This window comes from Poecilia mexicana, unplaced genomic scaffold (genome assembly GCF_051168715.1).
Source record: "Poecilia mexicana isolate PSO_F unplaced genomic scaffold, ASM5116871v1 scaffold_11, whole genome shotgun sequence".
Taxonomy (NCBI): domain Eukaryota; kingdom Metazoa; phylum Chordata; class Actinopteri; order Cyprinodontiformes; family Poeciliidae; genus Poecilia; species Poecilia mexicana.
This window is the reverse complement of record NW_028263380.1, coordinates 16,590,294-16,610,684: the sequence shown is the minus strand read 5'-3', so window position 1 is coordinate 16,610,684 and position 20,391 is coordinate 16,590,294. Positions and strand designations below refer to the sequence as shown.

The 20,391-nt window shown below is 36.1% G+C and overlaps 1 protein-coding gene across 1 annotated transcript; it reads right to left on the bottom strand.

The window, feature by feature from the left end:
- Window positions 1–5,942: 5,942 nt before the first annotated feature.
- On the bottom strand, window positions 5,943–17,569 carry slc39a4 (solute carrier family 39 member 4). Its single transcript, XM_014985441.2, has 12 exons — window positions 17,312–17,569; window positions 13,077–13,391; window positions 11,356–11,557; window positions 11,137–11,261; window positions 9,695–9,869; window positions 9,414–9,586; window positions 9,087–9,272; window positions 8,135–8,239; window positions 7,843–7,891; window positions 7,596–7,748; window positions 7,327–7,514; window positions 5,943–7,237 (listed from the first exon to the last, which is right to left on the bottom strand). The coding sequence occupies exons 1-12, from the start codon at window positions 17,567–17,569 to the stop codon at window positions 7,109–7,111; spliced, it is 2,058 nt and encodes a 685-aa protein (XP_014840927.2). The 3' UTR covers window positions 5,943–7,108.
- Between the last annotated feature and the right edge of the window lie 2,822 nt (window positions 17,570–20,391).

Here is a 20,391-nt window from a genome sequence, read left to right as displayed (position 1 = left end):
CTCTCATACTTGAATCAAACCTTTACTTTGACAGCTAACTCAGAGATTTTGATAGTTGATTTTAATGAAATATTGATAATATGTGAAATATGCACAAGTCAAATGTGTTAAATTGTCAATTGTCAGGGTCACAGATTTTCAGTTTCCATTCCAGTTTTAAGTTTAACTTGGGTTACAAAATGTTTTTATATTTTATTAAAGCAAACGGTAGTTATGGAATAAGTAAGAAAATTTCCTTATTACCCAATAGGTTAACCATCTGCAACTGGATTGTGTTTTTATTTTTTATTGGATATCCTCTGAGCAAAACAAGCCTTCTGGGAAGGAAGGTTTCTGTGAGGAAAAGATTACATTAAAGCTGAATAAATGATCCCTTTGTGGTCAGATTAATTTATAACCAGACTGAAAGTAGAGCAGGACAGCAGAGTTGATGCAAAGGTGAAGCAACAGTTTTGAGATTAAATTTCTATTGTATCACTAAAAGCAAATGAATGAATGTATTTGATCAATTATGTAAACAAGTTGCAATAATTATGTAGTGTTAAGATATATATACATTAATTTCTTTGGTTGATTGAAATAGAGTTCTGTTTATTTATGCAGAATAACTAGCTCTCCAAACCTGGATCAGGCAGACTAAAATACAGTGTTTCCCAAAGGAAATGCTGTGAGTGCCTCACTAATGACTAGAGGAATTTTTGGTAATGGTTACTTATAACTTCCAAGTAACTTGTTCATTATATGACAAAATCATTGCCTTGTATTAAACAACGAAAATAGTTTATTAAAATCTAAATTTTTGAAGTAATCACTTATCTGGGTTTACTTTTCTGACTTCCTGTTGTCACTAGCTTTGCTACATAAACACAAACAAGAGCAGATTTGGATTTAGCTTCATGTTTTTCTCCTTTTTAATAGTGATACAATTAACAATATGCTGTTAGCATTTTTCTTCTAAAACAAAGTGATGTCTTTTGTTTTTGTTGAGTTGCTATACTCCTAACCCACCACTAGAGGTCCCTGCCTTTCAGCCCTTCTCCTTCAATGCTAATCATCAACTAAAACAAGTTTATTCTAAAACACACAATCTTCATTACAAAACTAAAAAGTAAAGCAAAAAGTAGGAAAAGTGTTTAATAATCTTTGAATTAATTATTCTGTTTGGCAGCCGACTGCAAGTCAAAAATGATACAAATTTGGACCAGAGGCAAAATTAGGTGGACACTTAAACATTTTTAAAAGGATTTTACGATGTTTACTGAAATATTAAGATGTTCTTGAAATGGAAATTTTTGTCTTTTATGAGCAATGTTTTCTCCTTTGTTTTCATTTTTTATTTTATAGAAAGGAGGACTCAAAGAAACAAGCATGCATTCATTAAACTTGTTTAAGTAAAATGTTCTTTAGGAGAAAGAGAGAAATTTTCTCTGCTCTTTTTGAGGAGCTTAGAGTAAAACATGTTTCAACACCTAAACAGAAAACAGTTGGATAAAATATTCCATATTTGGTTTGTCAAGTAGATGAGGAAGACAATCCGTGTATGGTTCGTTCTTTGGTTTTTTCGTTTCAAAATAAAATTGGAAAAACAAAACAAGAATCAGTTTTTTGTTTTTTCGTTTTTCAGATTTTAATTTCAATGAAGTAGACCAGCTACTTCCCCTTCAGTGAGTCCTGCGAAACACAATTTAAAGAAAACCAAGCTTTCAATAAAAGAAAACTTGATTTCTACATTAGATTATTTTAGAAACAGCAAAGAAGATAATTTCCTACATCGTTATTTTTTGGTTGGGAGATTAAATCCAATTTTGCATCAGATTTGGATTCCACATCACGTATGTTTCCAGTTTGTGGTTTATTGCTGTTATTTCTAAGGTTGATGATTAATTCTTAAGTCTCACCAGCGAGATCAGGCCATCATCACACGCACGTACAGCACAGTCATGCTCAATTGTAAAAGAGTTATAGAGATGAGGATGAGATGGCTTTGAATCTTTTATGGTCTAAATTAAGGCTTGAGATTGTATCAGTTTCAGAAAAAAGGTTGTGCAACGGGTTATAACATTCTCAAATCAAGGTTACCTTCACCGGATCTGGTTTGGGAATGTTTTCTCGTTAAAGCCAAGCAATCTTTCCTCATTATGTTACTACGAAAAGCTGAATATTTATCTTTTGATAGAGACGTTCTTCAATATAATTAAGTTTCTACTGAAACAGTTACGGTATATGTTAAACCAATAAATGCATTCGTAACAGAATAATGATTAGTATTTGGACTGGTGTTGTTGGTAAGGTTCATTGCCAATGGTTGCACCACAAACTGTAAACCAATTGAGTACAGTAAATGAATAATGGAGTTAATGTCTCTGTTGCGTGACATTATCTCCTCTATTTGTCAGCAAAAACATTTCCATCACGTTGAAATACAGCGTTTGTAGTTTGCACTCTTTTGGGATCAGCGTATCGATTTTCTTCCTTTACAAGCTAAGCCTGCGTTTACACTGCAGTCCAAAGTGACCCAATTCCGACTTTTTTTTTTTGCCATTATTTGCTATTTTCATTTTTCATGACAGTCTGAACAGCACAGGTCGGATTTTTTTTTTTTTTGTCAAATGCGACCCAGTCCACCTGAATCCACTTTAATATCCGATCCGTATCCGATGTTTTCAAACGTGACCTGAATCTCAACCTCCCGGTCACATTCGGAAGACTTGAACGTCATTGATACTCGACAAACGTCACTATTCTGCGTCCTGATTTGCGCTAGTGGGTAGAAAACCTACAATCATGGGGGACGATAACGAGGATTGAGTTGTTAAAATGCTGGTTCGTGTCAGACAACTTCAAAATCGTAAGATACGCTCCACCGTTAGCATCCATGTTTACTTCCGCAGACACTGAACTCTATTATGTTTTTCTGGCGATTGGTAAAACACTGAGCATGCTTTATATGTGTGACGTTCGTACATACAGGTAAAAAGTGATGCATGTATGTAAAAATGTATTTTTATTTATAAACAATTTTAAAAACAGGAAAATTTTCCCTCCATTTCCCAGTTATGTTCCACCCTGTGTTGGTCAATCAAGCACATCTCAATAAAATTGTTACTGCTGTAGCCGTTTGTGATAAAATGTTGAAAAGCTTTAAGAAGTGTAAGTTGACTTAAATTAGTTCATCAGTCTACTTAGGAGTCTTTTGTACTAAATTGATTAATAAATCGTGGATAATAGCTCAAAAAACAAAACGATAAGAAAACCCCCCATCATTTTTGGCAGATAAGAAGCCAAAGTCAAAAGAAGAAACATCAAAGTATTGATTAAGACCAAAACCCCCCAAATAATCAATTTTATTTGTATTGCACATTTCAGCAATGAGTCAGTTCAAAATGCTTTAAATCATAAAAACAACACAAAAGTCTCACTTATTGAAAATAAATTATATATAGGAGATATAAATCTTCCATAACGATGCCATTGTAATCTATAACATTTCTTGCTTTTCATTGGCTCCTTTCATCACAGCTACAGTACAATACTTTCTGTGTTTTCTTTTTCTTTTCAAACACAGATGTCTGAAAAGACATGGATACGATGTTTGAGAGGCTCAAAGGTCCAGTTTTAGAGGGTATTCCTTTTATTGTTTTATCACCACAACAGGTCAAAAGGCTCCCTTAAACCATAAAATCCCATAAAGCCTAATTATACACACCAGATTTAAAAGCCGACCTCAAGAAGATTCGGTTTGCCTCAGTCAGCAGCTGCTGCTTTAATCTGTATAATCTGTCTAGTGCGCAGCCTGGTTGTTAAGATTTAATAGGCTATTTTGCCTCAGTTAAACTCAGACGCTGGTCATCCTTGATATCATGCGTGCAGCACACACTCGTTATATGAACCCGTAATCTTTCTCTGAGTGATAAACATCCTCCTGTCTGCCTATGCAGTGAGTTGTACCCGGACTCTGTCCTGAGTGAAGATGTTCATGCAACTTGGAAATGCAGCAGATTAGTTGAGATAACGTTTACTTTGCACAGCAAACCTGGAGAAAGTCACACAAAACTCAGGCACCCAAAAATTGTGGTGTCCTTCCCACTCATATGTAAAGACAAGAGTCAGAAATGTATTGTTCAAAGCACAGGACAGAGTCAGGGACCAAATTCACCTTTACTTCAGTTTGGAGTATTTTTTGCCCACTCTTCTTTGGAGAATAGTTTTATTTTAGGAACCTTAGAGGGGGTTCAAGTATGAACCACAGTTTCAGGTAATTTCCAATGGATTTAGAGCCAAACTTTGAGAACGTCACTGAAGGTTTTTGAATCATTTTGTTGTTGCATAACACAAAAGCATTTTTGTCTCGTCATAAATTAATTGTTGGACATTCTCTATCAAGACAAGTGGTCCAGGTCCTGAAGTTGAAAAGAAGCTCCAAACCTCCACCACCACCTTGTTTGGTTGTCAGTAAAGCTATTTTTTGCCCAATGTAACTGGACACACATCTTGTAAAAATTTTGTTTTTTTGTCATCAGTTCACAAAATATTTTCCCAGAGGTTTAGGAGATCATTAAGATATTTTCTAGTAAATGTGACATGAGTCGAGTTATTTTTGTTGGCAGCGGTTTTGGCTTTGGAGGCCATTTTTGTCCAGACGCTTATTGTTTACCCTGGATTGAAGTAATTAAATGGGGACAGCAAAGTCTTACCTGTTATTCCATTTTTTTTATTGAATTGGCTGTAACCTTTGCCTCATTAAAATTGGTCAATATTCTTGAATTGCATTACATTTTGAGATCTTGTAGCCTACTTCATGTTGTCAGACCGGGTCTACTGGTGGTAATCATCACTGGGTGTGGCTGGTGACACTGAACTTGGTTGCTTTCCAACCAACATGACTAATCAGTTAATTCATCATTTAACAAGAGAGATAATTACTTCCTCGTACAAGGCCAGGTTGCTTTTTACAACTTTTCCCGATACATAAATTTACTGTTTGAAAACTTGGGTTCACTGAGGCCATTCTCGTCTAATTTTGTTGCTTGTTCCTGAGGAAATATTTAAGGGAACAAATACTTTAGTAACACTTTATCTGAAGGGGGTTGAATAAGACTGACATGACACTGTCATAAACATGACATAACACCTGTCATGAACATGAATAAGCCTTCATGAATATTTATGACTTGTCATAAAGCGTCATTCGGTAAATTATGACACTTTTAATACAAAGTTGACATTATTCAAAATGTCTTTGTTATGACAACTTGACATTAACCAAGAAATCATTACTGATATAAATTTGTTATAAAAGTATTACTGATTGCACTTTAAAAATGAGGTAACTTTATGTTATTAAAGGTAAAGTTTAAACAGTAATGATTTCCTGGTCATCTAAAAAAGCCAAAACTAACATTTGCGTTGTAGCAGCTTACTTAGATTTTATGAGAGAACCAGATTTGTTTAAATTACAGTAAACTTGTGTTGGAGTAATTGTCACAACAGTTTCTTATTTTATCATGGTTATTTATTCTTCATTCAACAGTGTTTTGTTCATTTTAAGCCAGATTACATCACTTAATACATTATTTCTGCTTTCATCACAAATGTTAAAGGAACTGCGGTAACCGTTTTATTGACATGAAGAAAAGGAAATACTTTGCTCCAAGCCGAGGGATTCCAACAGGGTGTTTTCTGATAAGACGACGACCAGGACAATCTGTCGCCTCTTATATCTGATTATCACAAACATATCGCTATCACTTTGCCATTTGGCTAATATGGACTGATAAGAGCGTGGAAACCTACATTTTAATCAGCAAAATGCTCTGAATCATAGAGACGTGCTTAGAGTGAGTTTTCTGTTTATAAGCAGGGTTAATGGTTGAGTTGTGATTATTTTTAGTTGTAGAGTACTACAGTGTAAAAATACACTGTTCCAGTGATAAAGCCATGTATCAATTCAGATCAGTTTATTCGTATAGCACCAGTGGCACTTCTGTTCATTACAGAGAATGAAAACGGTATAAAAAAAGACATCATTTTCCCAATAAACATATATATATTCATCATTCGCTCATAAAAATAATTAACTTATGTAAAAAAGAAAAAAAAAAGAAAGGATACAGAAACAATAATTAGCTTAGGTTAAAAACAGAAAATCCAAAGCAAAGTCAGTGTCTTTGTCAGAATCCATTTAGCAAAGAAAAGTGCATCAAAATGTGCCACTGAAAAAAAGTTAGGAAAACATCAATTAAGCAGCAAAGACAAAAAAAAGCAGCATCAAAAGGAACATTGATATTCATTTAAACATTTTGTATTTTAAAAATGAGTTTAAATCGTATGCGGTCACATTTGATGGAGTTCAGTAATGCATTTTATTTTATAAAATCTCTGGAAGAACATCTCCAAAGTCTGCTGTATGATACTGGTAGTTTAATGGAGTGTTTACATGGTCAAACCACCTTTAATTTGGTATTTGGATTCAAGTCTTTATTTACAGCATATTGGGACTTCTCTGTGTATGAGCTCCAAGTTTTAAATTTATAAAACCTCATTTCATTGGAAGCACATCAGTATTTAGCTCTTTATATTTAATACAACATGGCTACACTTTTTTTTATTTCCCTGCAATCTGTGGAATCCTCCTATAAATAAGGGAGGTTTCTGCACCTCCATCATCAGTTTCAGTGTTGTACTGGATAAAAAACTCTTATCTGTATTTTTATCAGATTCCATAATGTTGCATGTGAGGGAGGTTTCAATAGAGAGAGCAGCTCAGTTTGAACAGTGACATCACTTTACAGTGTTCTGTGTGCATGTCTCTGCATGTGCAATCAGCGGTTATGGTGCACCCAAGATTCAAAATACTGTTGCAGTCATAGGACAAGATATGCAGAGGATCCAGAGTGCCCAAAGGACTGTAGTAAAGGATGTAAAGAGCTAAACAAACTCAGGGACAAGACTTTCTGGGGGTGCTTTAAGTTTACATTTGGACAACTTTGAGTAAATATTCAAATATTAATTTAGATTTGTTTTTGTTTTTTTTAATCTAAAGGCTTTACATTGTTTCCAGGAAAAAGATGAGCCATTAGGAAAGGCTGGTTCAATAAAATTAAAACTATTAAAAGCTAATCTCGTCCTCGTAAAGTGACAGCAGCAGCAGGATAATCCAGCCGATTAGAATGCCGGCGTTCTGCAGCAGAAACTTCTGCCACGGCCTCTTGCTGCTGACATGGACCAGCGTAGGGAGCTGCGAGTAACACAAAGGAAAGACGGTTTTTAATGCGTTTCTGCAGGATTTTTGTTTTTATTCAAAGGTAATCGAGTAGTAGCACTCACCATATCAGCCAGTCCAACATAGAGAAAGAGCCCTGCAGCTACTGCACCTATCCACTGCTGGGTTGCAAGGTCAGTGGCTACAGACAGAGAGATATACAGGCCTATAAAAGAGGTCACGGCGCTGCCCAGGTTTAAAAGCAACGCCTTTTTGACAGATAAACCGCTGTGGAGCAGGATGGCAAAATCCCCTGCAGAAATAACAGCAAAACAGGGAGGTTAAGTCTAAAAAACCCAAACAAGATAAACAGATGTTCAGTGACGTAGCTCACCAAGTTCATGAGGGAGTTCATGGCAGAGCACCGCCACTGATGTGGCCAGACCGGACCTCCATGACATGGAGAAAGCCGCGCCTATCGCTAATCCGTCTGCGAAGTTGTGTATCCCATCACCGATGGTTATCATGTAAGGCAGCAGGTGCTTTTCTGTAATACAAAAGATTATAGTTTGTGCAGTAAACATGGTGATTATCCCGACTTCATGAACTCACTTTTCTTTGTTGGGGGATGTTTTACTCACCTTTTCTCTGCTTTTTCTGCTCTGAATCATACTTTTCTTCATCATCAACCTGAAATGTTTACATTACCTTTAATGTTAATTCAACAATTCAAGCAGGTTGTCTTAAAAGTAAAACTACAGGATGGTGAATTCATTTATACCTACTTTATCCAGGAAAGAAGCCATTGACTACAAGTATGTGATGTATTTGTTTTCTTTTTTGTGAAGGTTAATTCAACTTCTTTATCCCCCATTTAAATCAGGCAATAGTCTTAAAATGTTTAAATGTCATTAATTTGAGTCATTTACTCACCAGGTCTGCCTTGGATGCAGACTGAGACTTATCTTTTTGTTTCTTTTCCTGTTGGTACATCTCTAAAACCCCAACATGATCGCAGTGGTGAGGGTTTGATTCGTCCTACAAAAGGTGCAAAACATTTTGCAAATTTAGGATAGAAATAAAAATTTATCCGATGGCAATCTACAGAAAGGCTAAACGGAAAGTAAATTGTTCCAATTATTTCTTATTAGATGCTTCTTAATAGTTCTGGCAAGTGAGACCAAATGTTAAAAATGACTAAGATAAAGACACTTTCCCCCCCATTTTTGGTGTTAAAATCATGCTAAAGTTTTTCTGTTTTAGGTCAGTTAGGATTATTCCTACCTCCTAACTGGCAGAAAAAAGTGACACAAATTTAAATTCAAATATACTTTCTTTTAATTTTAGGAGTTTACACCCTACAGTCTGTAGAAATTGGTAGGTTGTCCTTTAAACTGTGTGACTTAAATGTATCTGTCATCGTTCAACAAGCTTCTTATAATAGTTTGGAGACGTTTCCTCCATTTTTTAACCATAATGTTCCTTATGCATGATGCCATCTATTTTGCGAAGTGCACCAGTTCCTCTTTCCGAAAAATAATGCTCCCACTCCTGTCCCTCACAGTTTGGTTGGTGTTTTCAGGCTTAAAATATTCACCATTTTTCTCCAAATCCCTCCAAAGCCAATGAGCCTTAAAAGCTAAATGGTCTCAGTGTATGTACACTTTTGAATTTCTAAAACTATATCCCATTATTCAGGCTTTTAATGCATAGAAATAATGTTGAAAGTTTTAACTAGCCTAAAACCTACAAAATGTTTAGTCGGATTTAATGTCAATTAGTGATTTAAACCTACATTTATCTCTGAAGCAGATCTGAAGACACAAAAACGGCTTTTTAATAATAATATAAAAGTTATATCTTCAGGTTGAGTGTCTCCACTTACCCCCTCATGATGGTGTTCATTTTTATTGGTGACCATTGAGAAGATGGTTTCCATCAGGTAAAATACGTAGATCCCTCCAATCACCACCAGCATTTTGAAAATGTAGTCTGGCGTTTCTACGTGTTCGTCACTTGAATGCTGATGACCGTCACTGCCGTCCTCTGTGTGAACGTGTATACCAAGAATCTGGAAGCATACGAGGAAGGTCAAATTTAGACGTGTCAATGCTTTTCTTTTAATTGATGATAAAGAAGGAATAATTTATTCAACACTATCAACAATTACAGAACAAATGTGCTTCGTTTAATACATTTTTTCTTCACCCACCATTGGTATGAGGTGCAGCAGGGCGTCTCCAGTCAGAGAACCGACAGCCATGCTGATGCAGAACTGGATGCTCATCTGGAAAACGTTGGTACATGACGTACACAGCAGCACCACGATGCCAAACATGGCAGCGAGGGTTATGATTAGATTAGCAACGGTTGCATAAAGGTATTCTGCAGGGAGAAGAGCAGGAGATGGAAGAGGTCAGGTTTGTCAATCAGTTAAAATAACATATGCAAGTTTAATAAAGTGCAAAGCAGCAGCCATTGCGTCACACTCACTATCAGTGGTGGAGAGGCCCTCGGGGGTCACTGGTTCTGGCACGTTGGTGCACGTTCCACTCAGGATCTGCTGGACCAGAGCAGGACTGAGCTTTGTAATGCCAGATTGACCCATGCCAGAATTTTCCCCAGTAAGTTTGTAGATCTGGATCAGTTCGTCAGCTGTGAAACAGTGCTGAAAAAAAAAGAACAAAAGAAAATAATTATAATGGCATATTTTTAAACATTATTTGTAATACAGTGCTATTTTTCTTCCCAAACACAAAAGCTTATTATGCAGTGTGTGTTTAAAAATGAGAAAAGTGGATGATTTGAATTTATCAGTTAAACAGCTGCATGAACAAAAATAACATTCTTCTGAAAACTGTATTTTCGGCACTAGACGAATTAGTGGGAAAAGTGTTTGTCCCCTTTCAAATTTCTTGTTTGTTTGGAATTTTGTCTGAAATATTCCAAGTTATCAACAAAGTTTTTTTTTGTTTCCAAGTCAAAGTGTAAGTGATTTTGAACATTTATTTGTGAACCCCCCCCCCCAAAAGATACCTTTAAGGGAATATACTTTTTTACAGCAGTTTATGTTGGAACAACTTAGGGCTGGACAATATGGCTGAAAAACATATCATGATATAAGCATTTCATATTAGTCAAAATCAATAATTACTGATTAGTTATTTTTGTTTTAAATATATGAAATACTGCCAATCTGGTGGCGAGACCTTTCCTGTTTTATCCAGTTTTCACTCCACACCGTTTTTTATTTTTAAGCAGAACGAGGCAAAGAGCTAAACTGCTGCTGCGCCAGTTACTCAACAAGTCGTTGCTAGGTAACCACAAGTTACTTAGCAGTTCGTTGCTAGGTAACCAAAGAGTCTGTTAGTAAATTCCATCCAACCTTCTGGCTGAGATAGGTTGAGCAACTAAAGCCTTTTCTCTAAATCCCCCAGAATGCCGTGCGGTTCTAGATCGGAGTTCAGCGAAATTATTGAACATTCTATCAGATGATTATCTATTGATATTGATCACGTGTTTATAGCAATATATAGCTCTGGAAAAAAATAAGAGGCCACTTGAAATGATGAGTTTCTCTGATTTTACTTTCATAGGTGAACATTGTTCTTTTATTCTATGAACTACTGACATGTCTCTGAAATTCCAAGCAAATATTTAGTATTTGCAGAAGAAGAGAAATGGTCAAAATAATGAAAAGGATGCAGAGCTTTCAGACCTCAAATAATGCAAAAAAAAAAAAAAAACAAGTTGATATTCATTTAGAAACAACAGTACTAATGTTTTAACTCAGGAAGAGTTCAGAAATCAATATTTGGTGGAATAACCAGGAGGTTTTCAATGGGGTTCAGTGCAGTGGACTCTTCATTTTTTTTCCAAAAATGTATATTGTTATTGATTTAGACTTTCATCATGCAGGTCGTACAGGTCCGTACATGCTGCCAGCTGTTACTTTTAGGCCCACTCTGCTTCCTTTGATGATTATCAGTGTCTTCGTTATGGTCGTGATCATGGTCGTGATCTGAACCAATATTCAGGTTCGTCATGAGAACCTCCAAATCTGCAGGACACAAAGCACAACTGAGCACAAATATCTAGACATGGACCATTTCTCCTTAGCTTCAGTATGGACTGGACTGTCTGGGATTATTTACCATGAACAGTGAAATTTTCTGAACCAAGTTGAGTCATGATGTAATCCAGGAAAAAGCTCTCTTCAGGCAGGGACTCATCACTAAAGCAGTAACCAAGCAGGGCATAGTAGAGGACACGCCCCAACACCGCGCCCACTTCCTGTTTCTGGTCTGGAAACAACGGGTCCACCTCCACCATGATGCTGCTGGCCGTTACACAGCTCTGAGGAAAGAAAGGTAAGCATCCGCAATAAATAAAAGGTTTGTCTCCAGGCTGCCTGTAAGTTCAGGTAATTTAAAAAAAAAAAAAAGAACCCCCCCCAAAAAAACACATGACTCACTAATGGTTTAAAGACGTATCCTTATTTCAAATTTAACAAGTATGATACAAAAACAGCAGCTTGAGGAGGGAGAATGTTACTTAGTTCACTTTAATTAATGTTACTGTTAGGAAATCAGATCTGCTGGCTTTTCCTTCATATTAAAGCAACTTCTGGATTAATACACAAAAGAATTTTATACATCATTTCTGGCTTGAAAAAAAAATGCAGAAAAATTTACAAACTGGAGACGTTACTCAAGTAAGAGTAGCACTACTTCAACATATTTTAACTCAAGTAAAGGTCCAAGAAATTACTCAAGTAAAAAAGTATTTGATTTAAAAGTTACTCAAGTACTGAGTAACTGATCAAACGAATCGGTTAATATTTAAAAATTACATAATCAGATGAACCAAAACATAAAGTTAAGTGGAATATTTTGTATTATAAAGAAGTAAAATGACAATAATTCACATAAGTAACAAAAAATGTCAAAATCAGAAAAAAAAATCCAAATCAGTTTCTTCCAATAAAAAACCCCAAAAAACAAACTTATTAAACTTTAACAAAAACTGCAGGTGTGTGTCTGTCTTTTGAGTTTTTGGTTAAAACATGAAAATCCAGAAATTTTACTCAAATAAGAGTAGAAATACTTCATAATAAAATTACTCAAGTAAAAATAAAAAGTACAGCATAGTAAAATTTGTTTTATTTTTCCATTTCAAAAAAGTTACTCAAGTAAATGTAATTGAGTAAATGTAACTAGTTACTACCCAACTCTGGATGTGGGTGGGTTGAACAGCACTAACAGTTTAGCATTCTGCAGCAAAAACAAGCTAAAAAAATAAAAGATATTCACTATCCAAGATGAGAAACAAAAACATTAAACTTATACGTACAATAAAACTGGCATTGTTGCAGTTTGTATGACTGAAGCTGGAATGTGGTCGTTTTTTCCAGAAGTTAGCTGGATCTGACCTATGTCCAGGGAGGTGCACGTTTTCAGGAGAGCAGACTTTGATGGTGCGAACATGCAGTGTGAAACTTTGACTTGTTGGTGCCATTAACTAATAAAATATTTCTTAAATTACTTATTGATACCTTCAACGTACAATAAAAGCTGAAAAATGTTAACTACAGAGTGATAAAGACTGTTATGCAAGCTTATTCAATTGCTTGTGGATTTATTTTATTGTTTATTCAGGGCAGTGGTTTCCGAACTTATAATAGTTAAACTTGAAATAAGAGTCTTGCAACCGTCTTCTCTTCAAGCTCATTAAACCTTAAGCAAAAATATGCAACAAGCCAAATTGTCTAATTTAAAGACTAATTTTGAACATAAACTTTTGGTATTTTAGCATCGTAAGTTAATGATTTTCTTGTATTTTTATGCACCAAAGGACGAGTGTCTAAGGGTTTTACCTTGTTTGACGGCTCATAGTGGTTTTGCAGGTCCTGAATCACGCCCCCAAGTCCAACAATGCCGATGTGAGTGTGTGAGCGATGGTCAGAGTGTGTGTGTTTGTGCAGGAAGCGGTCCGTCTCCTCTGCCCACTTCCCCTGACCCACAGCCGTACAGACCAAGTCCGGCGAGGAGAGGTACAGGACGCTGCCTGCAGCGAGAGCCGGGAACTGAGACACGCTGACGGTTACGTTGTCCTCAACCTTTCCATTTTCTTCCCTCCCGTGGACAGAGTGATTCCCGATGAGTTGATGAACAGAACCGGCCAGGTCACACTGAGTATTCACACAATGAGAGAGACAAAGAAAAGACACACGCGAGATCAGATTAAACAACAACCTGTGGAGCCTTGCATTCATTTACAGTAAATGTTTTAACGTTTTCTCACCATCTAGCCGAAAGCATCAATGTGATATCTATTAATATCGCGATTTACGTGACATAAATGCATTACTGTTAATTCTCGCAATTCTTTTCAAATAAAAATCTTCAAGGTGTGGTTTCAAAATTTGGTTCATCCTGACATATTCTCCTAATATACATCTTTTTGCCTTTGTAGAAGTAGTACCTTTAATTATGATAACATTTCCTATATTTCTAAGATCACTATTAACGTCTGGATCTATTCTGAGTAGAAATGAGCGAAGTTCAAGCATCAGAAACCGAATTTCACTCGGCTCTGTTGAGATGTGAGCAGCAGTAAACGATGAGACGAGTAACATTCATGACCGGCTACAAATTAGGCGATAATGGTGAAATATTTCATGCTGTAAGTTAGACTTGCATTTTGAGTCATCATTAATTCACTACGAATTGTTTACTGCAACTAAAAGACATCAGGAAGAAAAGTGGAAGATCTGAACAGAAACTTTCTCAACAAGTACAGAAAAATATAACTTTAAGTTTTAGTTGTCATCAAAGCCAAAAATACAAAGTTATATTTTGCATAAATAATTATTCCTTTTTGTCCCATCACAGTCACACAAGAGATATTTCAGTTTCATGCTGCGCATTGATGCATTTTACAGCTGTCATCGAAGAAGTTCAAGGACTCTGTTCCTACTGATAAAGTATTTTATCTCAATCCGATATTATAGCAGTTTATCAAATTAAACAGGTGGAATAGTCTAATATGAAGAAAGGAAAGCAATTCAGCCTCAATAAGGAAACAAAAGGGTTGATTATTCTTCTGATAACTTGATAAGGTCCTATGAAATGTTAGATTAAGATCTCTTTATAAGCATAGAATTTTTTTTTACATTTAGTATTAAACTGTTAATATTATCCAGTAGGCTTTAAAAGAACACAGATGTGAAACAATTAAGTTTCATTCTTTAGTCTCAAAAACATCCAGATACAAGGATAAAAAAAATACTGTGTGGCTTTTACTTTATATGTTTTTATTAAATTCTGCAGCCAATTTGGAAGTAATTCAATATAGATTCAACACCTGAACAGATTAATGAAAAGTATAAAAAATATTTAACTTTCAGGGTAAAAGCCAGGCATTAGCAGTAATAACAGGAATGCTTTCCTGGGTGCAAATATTAGATTTCAGACCAAAGCCATGTTGTTACACTTTGTGATTATCTATGTCAAACAAAACTAAAGCAAAAATGTGAAACCAGGATGTAAACTTTAGCAGCAGTAGCTTAAAATAACAGCCTTTTTGTCTGAGTTTATCAGCACTGCGGATCTTTGCGGAGGGATTCTGACCTACAGCGTTACTTAAGTTTATTGAGGCCAGGAACCCGCTTTTCAGTTTGAGGTCTGGACTTTGACTGGAAGATTACAACACCTCAATTCTTTCCTTTTCTTTGAGTTGTTCTTCAAATATTTGCGAGGAGGCTGAGGTCATTTGGGTCCTGAGGTAATAAAACAAGCCCAAGTCATGACCTCTCCACTGCCGTGCTTGACAGTTAACATACAGAGTGTTATTTTGGTTTTGAGAAATAAGTGCACTTAAAATGTTTGTTCTAACAAAAGATACACAGAGTAGAGTGCCTTGTATTTAGTTTCCTTCAAAATAGTTTAAGTAAAAGAATAGCATAGTTTTTAAAGTGTTGCTGAATTAGTGCTGTAGCTTAACTAGTTTCTGGTAAGTTATGATTTTTATGAGAGATTAAATGCATTTTCTGGATATTTCTTATTCAGATCCAACTCTGGTAACCTGAGCCTTGCTGCCGCTTCTTTTGCTTTTTTAGAGATAAAAGGTTTGGTTCTGTTAATAAAAACCGATGCATGCTCAGTCCTTTTCTGACATGAACTTTTTCAAAATAAATTTAACAATTGATTTTACAAATGTAATTCTCTTTGATAAAAAAAGAGAATTAAACAATTCAGGACTTTGTGTCTTATCTCCAAAAGCTGAGAAATATTATACATTAGTTAACATGCAAGATTTATGGATATCATTACATTTATTGGAAAATGCTGTTCCATACGTATAGTTTTCCCTTTTTTAAATTTTACTTTTATGTTATTTGTTACAATTTTATTTATACAATGAATTCCCCTGTTTACAGACAAAAGATTATCAAGTTTTACTTTTTGTAAAAACGACTTTCTCTAATCAATGCATTTATTTATAACTATGGTTCCCAAAGATGGGGTCGGGGCCCCACTGGTGGTCACAAATCAACAATTTTAGGGTCATGCGACGCTCTTCAAAAATCAAACTAAATAAAAATATCATTGTAAAGCATATTTATGATATACATATAAAAAGAGCTAAATAAAGATAATATATTTTCTGTTAATTGTATTTTTAATATCATTAACGCTCCTGCTAATCAAAATTTATTTGGAGCCGTAAAATCAATATGATAATAAAAAGCATATTGCTTGAACATACCTGCCTTAAAATGTGTTCATTTTCTGGTTAAATTCAAGAATGTTTTAAACAATTAGCAATATTTAATTTTTTTTTTTTTGAAACAAGAAAGTTTTTGTATTTTAACTGATGTGAACAAAGGTGGGTACTTTCCACTTTATTTAGTTAATTTAATGAAAATGTCCACATGTTTTTAATCCTTTCAAGTAGGAGATTAAAGGAGAACACATAATTAGTAACGAAACAAAAAACCCCAAAATATATTACATTACTATTATTTTGTTGGAGTTTTTATGCAGATATTGTGTGCAAACACAGAGAAATGACTAAAACAAGCTTTTTTATTATTATATAATATTTAAAAATGCTGCTAAGTTTAATATTTTCTTTTCTATAACTAAAGGACCCTGTGAAGGAAATGGAGCCACACCTGACAGCAGAGCTGCAGGTTAGACTCTCCACTTAATAATAAACCAGCAGTCAGGGCGTCTGAAGCTTAAACGTTTAAAATCACCGTTTATTCTCTTAATCAACATTAACCAGTAAAATTAAGTTTTCTTTGTTATTTTTTTCATGTAAAATTGATAAATATGTGTTTTTTGTAAAAAAAAAATAAAAAAAAATTATCAGGATAATCTGGAATTATTTAAAAATCAATCAAAGATGTAATTATTCAAACATACTTTTCTTATTTTTTAATATTGTTGAATATTATATGTATATGTATTTTTTTAAACATCGGTTTCATTAAATTTGTATTTTTATTTTCATTTCCCCACTGTTGGACACCTAATTTCTCTACCGTGTTACAATATCCTGTTCTATATTTTAAATTGGTTTAATATAAAAATGTTCATATATATTCCATCTTTGTAAAAGTTGTAAATGTACTTTTTAAATGTTAGATTACAGAATAAAGTCGATATATAAATTTAAATATGTACTTTTTTACAACCTCTTGACTCATAAGTTTAAATTTATTTTAGTTTTAAGTCAAAATTGTCAAAAAAAGAAAAACCCTAACCCTTTCCGAAACAGCTTTAACTTTCCGACGCAGGCAAGAATTATTTTTTATTTTACGGTAATTAGAAAAAAAAAAAAAGCAAACGAAAAAGCAAAAAACATGTCAGTTTTACTTTGAATTTAATCAACTTAACTTCGCTTTAAATAATTTTTAAGCTTTACTTATTAAGATACACTTTGTTTTTAACTAAATCAACATATTACAACATAAATCCTTTTTATTTCCGCGGTAATGAGCGGGTAACTAGTATCTTTGGGATCTCTCCCCCTGAGCAGCAGCTGGGCTCCCGGCTCCGTCGACCCTAACCTGACAGCCAGGTTCGGCCCAATAAAACTCACCTTTCCACACGGCACCTCGCCGCACTGCACACGATTCTGCAGGGTATTAAAGAGGGAGCGAAGGGACTCCCCGGTCAGAAAGCTCTGGCCCGGAGACACGACGCTCACGACCGCGCTGTACGCGTCCTCCACAGCCGAAGCGGAACCAACCGAACCCGGACAGCAGGAGAGGGAAAGAAGCAGCAGGACGACGGACTTCATCTTAAATCTTTCTTCAGCCTGGAATATAAGTTCAAAGCTGCTGCAGTGGTGGCACATTGAGCCGAGCGGAGCCTCTGCTCGCAGATATACTCCTGAAAAGCGGCCATGCTCTCACTGGATCTAGACTCTGGATTGTGATTGGCTGAGACGTGGCTCAGAGTTTAGCGCACCTGTTGCCTACAACACCTGCAGACTAGAGAGGGTCTATAGTCTGCAGAGACCCTCTGAGGTCTCTCTTGGTGACCTAAGAGAACTTTCTGGAATAAAAATATTAAATTTCAGTTTAGTATTTTAATGGAACAAATGGAGTGATAATGATCTGAAGCATGACCTCTGGAAAAATGTTGCATAACTTTAGTGGATACAAAGGGCAACTTATAAATGGTGACTAGAAATTGGTAACTTATACATACGCGAAAAAGTACATTTGCTACCAAAACTTTAAAAATGGTACTATGACCTTTGGAAGAAGCAACTATTGTCTAAACTTGTGTGATATACGAGTAGTTTTGTCAGTTTTTGATTTAGGCAACATTGCCCAGGGCAGGGCTGCATGGTGCTGCAGTTAGGCCTGAAAGTGTCCCGCATGCAGAGGCGCAAAAAGTGGGTATGCAGCGTATGCAACGCATAGGAGCGCAGCACCAGAGGGGGCGACGCGCCGATTATGTTTTCCCATACACTTCAGCGCGCCTCACGCTCCTTCACCTCTCGCACATAACGAGGTAAATGTAGCGATCTTTACACTTCGCGTATCATCGCCTTGGGGGGGCGCCGATTTATGTTTTCGCATCCACCTGAATAATGTGTAGTTGCGACACTGCCCGCATGCACAGTAGAGGGCGCAATAACGTCACCGTTCTCAGTGTTCTCCCAACCGCCATAAATAAAGAAGTAGTGCTTGGTGTTTGCGGAAGTAAACGGATGCTAACGGTGGGGCATAGCTTACACATTTGAAGTTGTCCGACTTTAACAACTTGATCCTCTTATAGTCCATCAAAGTAGTTAGTTTTTTTTTGTTGTTTTTTTTTCTTCCCGCTTGCTCATATCAGGACGCAGAATAGTGAGATTTGTTGAGTATTGGTCATGTTCAGTTCGGATGAATGAGACTTGGACGTTAGGTCGCATTTGAATCGGATACGTATCAGATATGGGTCACATTCAAAAAGAATCCGACCTGTGCTGTTCAGACTGTCATGAAAAGATCGGATTCAGGTCGCATTACATTAAAAAAAAAATCGGAATTGGGTCACTTCAGGTTGCAGTGTGAACACAGCCCAAGTGACCTGGGTCGCATTTTGAGGAAAAAAAAAACCCGACCTGTATTGTTCAGAGTGTCATAAAAAGATCAAATACAGGAATTAGGTCACTTGATTCTGCAGTGTGAACGCAGCATTAGTAGCTCTGTTGCCTAACTGCAAGAAGAACCAGACCTGGATGGAGTTTACAGGTTCTTTCTGGGTGACTGTCCAAAAACATGACTGCTAGGTATCTTTAAACTGTCTTTAGTTGTGTATGTGTGTGTAGCCTTGTATTTGATACAATGTAAGGAACACTGTATCCAAACAAACACTGCATTGTGAGAAATGTTTTTGGATCAGGGGTTAGCTTTAGGAGGACTAAAGTGTGAGTTGAGTTTAGAGCCGTTTTATGGTTTGGTATCTTCTGGTAATGGTTAGATTTAGGGCCAGGCTGTAGAAATGTATAAAAAATGAATGAAAAATCAATGCAAAGTCACTGCCAGTCTGTCCAAAGTGTGAACACAATGACAGTATAGACGATGGATGGAGGCACCTGCACAAGATGGGGAAAAATAGTTAATCTCTGTTTGGCCCAAAAAGAGTTTTGATTTAGTTATTTAAAGGTGAAGTCAGTAGGATTTTGATTGAGTTACACTTGTTTTGCTGCCAACACAAGAGGTTGTTACCTGGTTTGGACTGTGAATAACACCAGGAAGATTTTATGAATGTGAGTAAGTAGGGTGAGGTTAACCTGTGACATTTTTCTGTTATTTGTAACTTGCAGTCTGGCTTCATGCAGAACTGCCGCTGGTTGTTGTGGATGTACTTTAGCCCACTTTTTCATTTAAAAAAAATATTCTGGAGTTGCACTGCTGCCTTCTCAGTCAGATTAAAGTCCAGCTTCTGTCTAGGCCAGGTAAGGTATTGTTTTTGAGACGTTGGCTCATTGTCATGCTCCATAAAATTGGACATATTCCTTCAGGATGGTGGAGAGCAAGATTTATGGTTCTGTCATGCAGCAGATTGTTTAGATCTTGATCATCAAAGCAGGCCCAGATCATTACACTACCACCACCATGTTTTGCTGTAGGTATCGTTTTAGAAAATGCGTTAATTTAACATGGATGTAATGAGATGCATCCCTTTTGAAATGTTTTACTTTTGTCCAGCTGGTCTACAAAGTATTTTCTTCATCAAGATGTTTTTGCCCTTTTGAACTCGCCCATTGATGCACGTTTTGACCAGTCTAATCTTATTGCTGCTTTTGTGACCTCCTGGATGAGTCGTCGATTCGCTCTTGGAGTAATTTCGGATGACCGGCCATTCCTGAAACAGTCCTCATCTTCATTTATGGATATTGTCTCTCACTGCGATTCTGCTACTGGACTCCCAAATCATTTGGAAAAAGACTTTATCTGGTTCTCCACTGCAGGAACCTCCTTCAGGAACTAAAACATCGCATTGTGGAATCTGCTTTTATGTTGGGTGGAGATCTGTGTCTCCGGATGACTGAAGGAGGAATCGCTACAGTGGATGTAATCTACATAAACAGCCATATTTGACAGGGATTCAAAAAGCAGCGTAGAACATAAGGAGGTTCTGGGAACAGGTTCATCTGTTGCTTACTAGATTGATACGTTA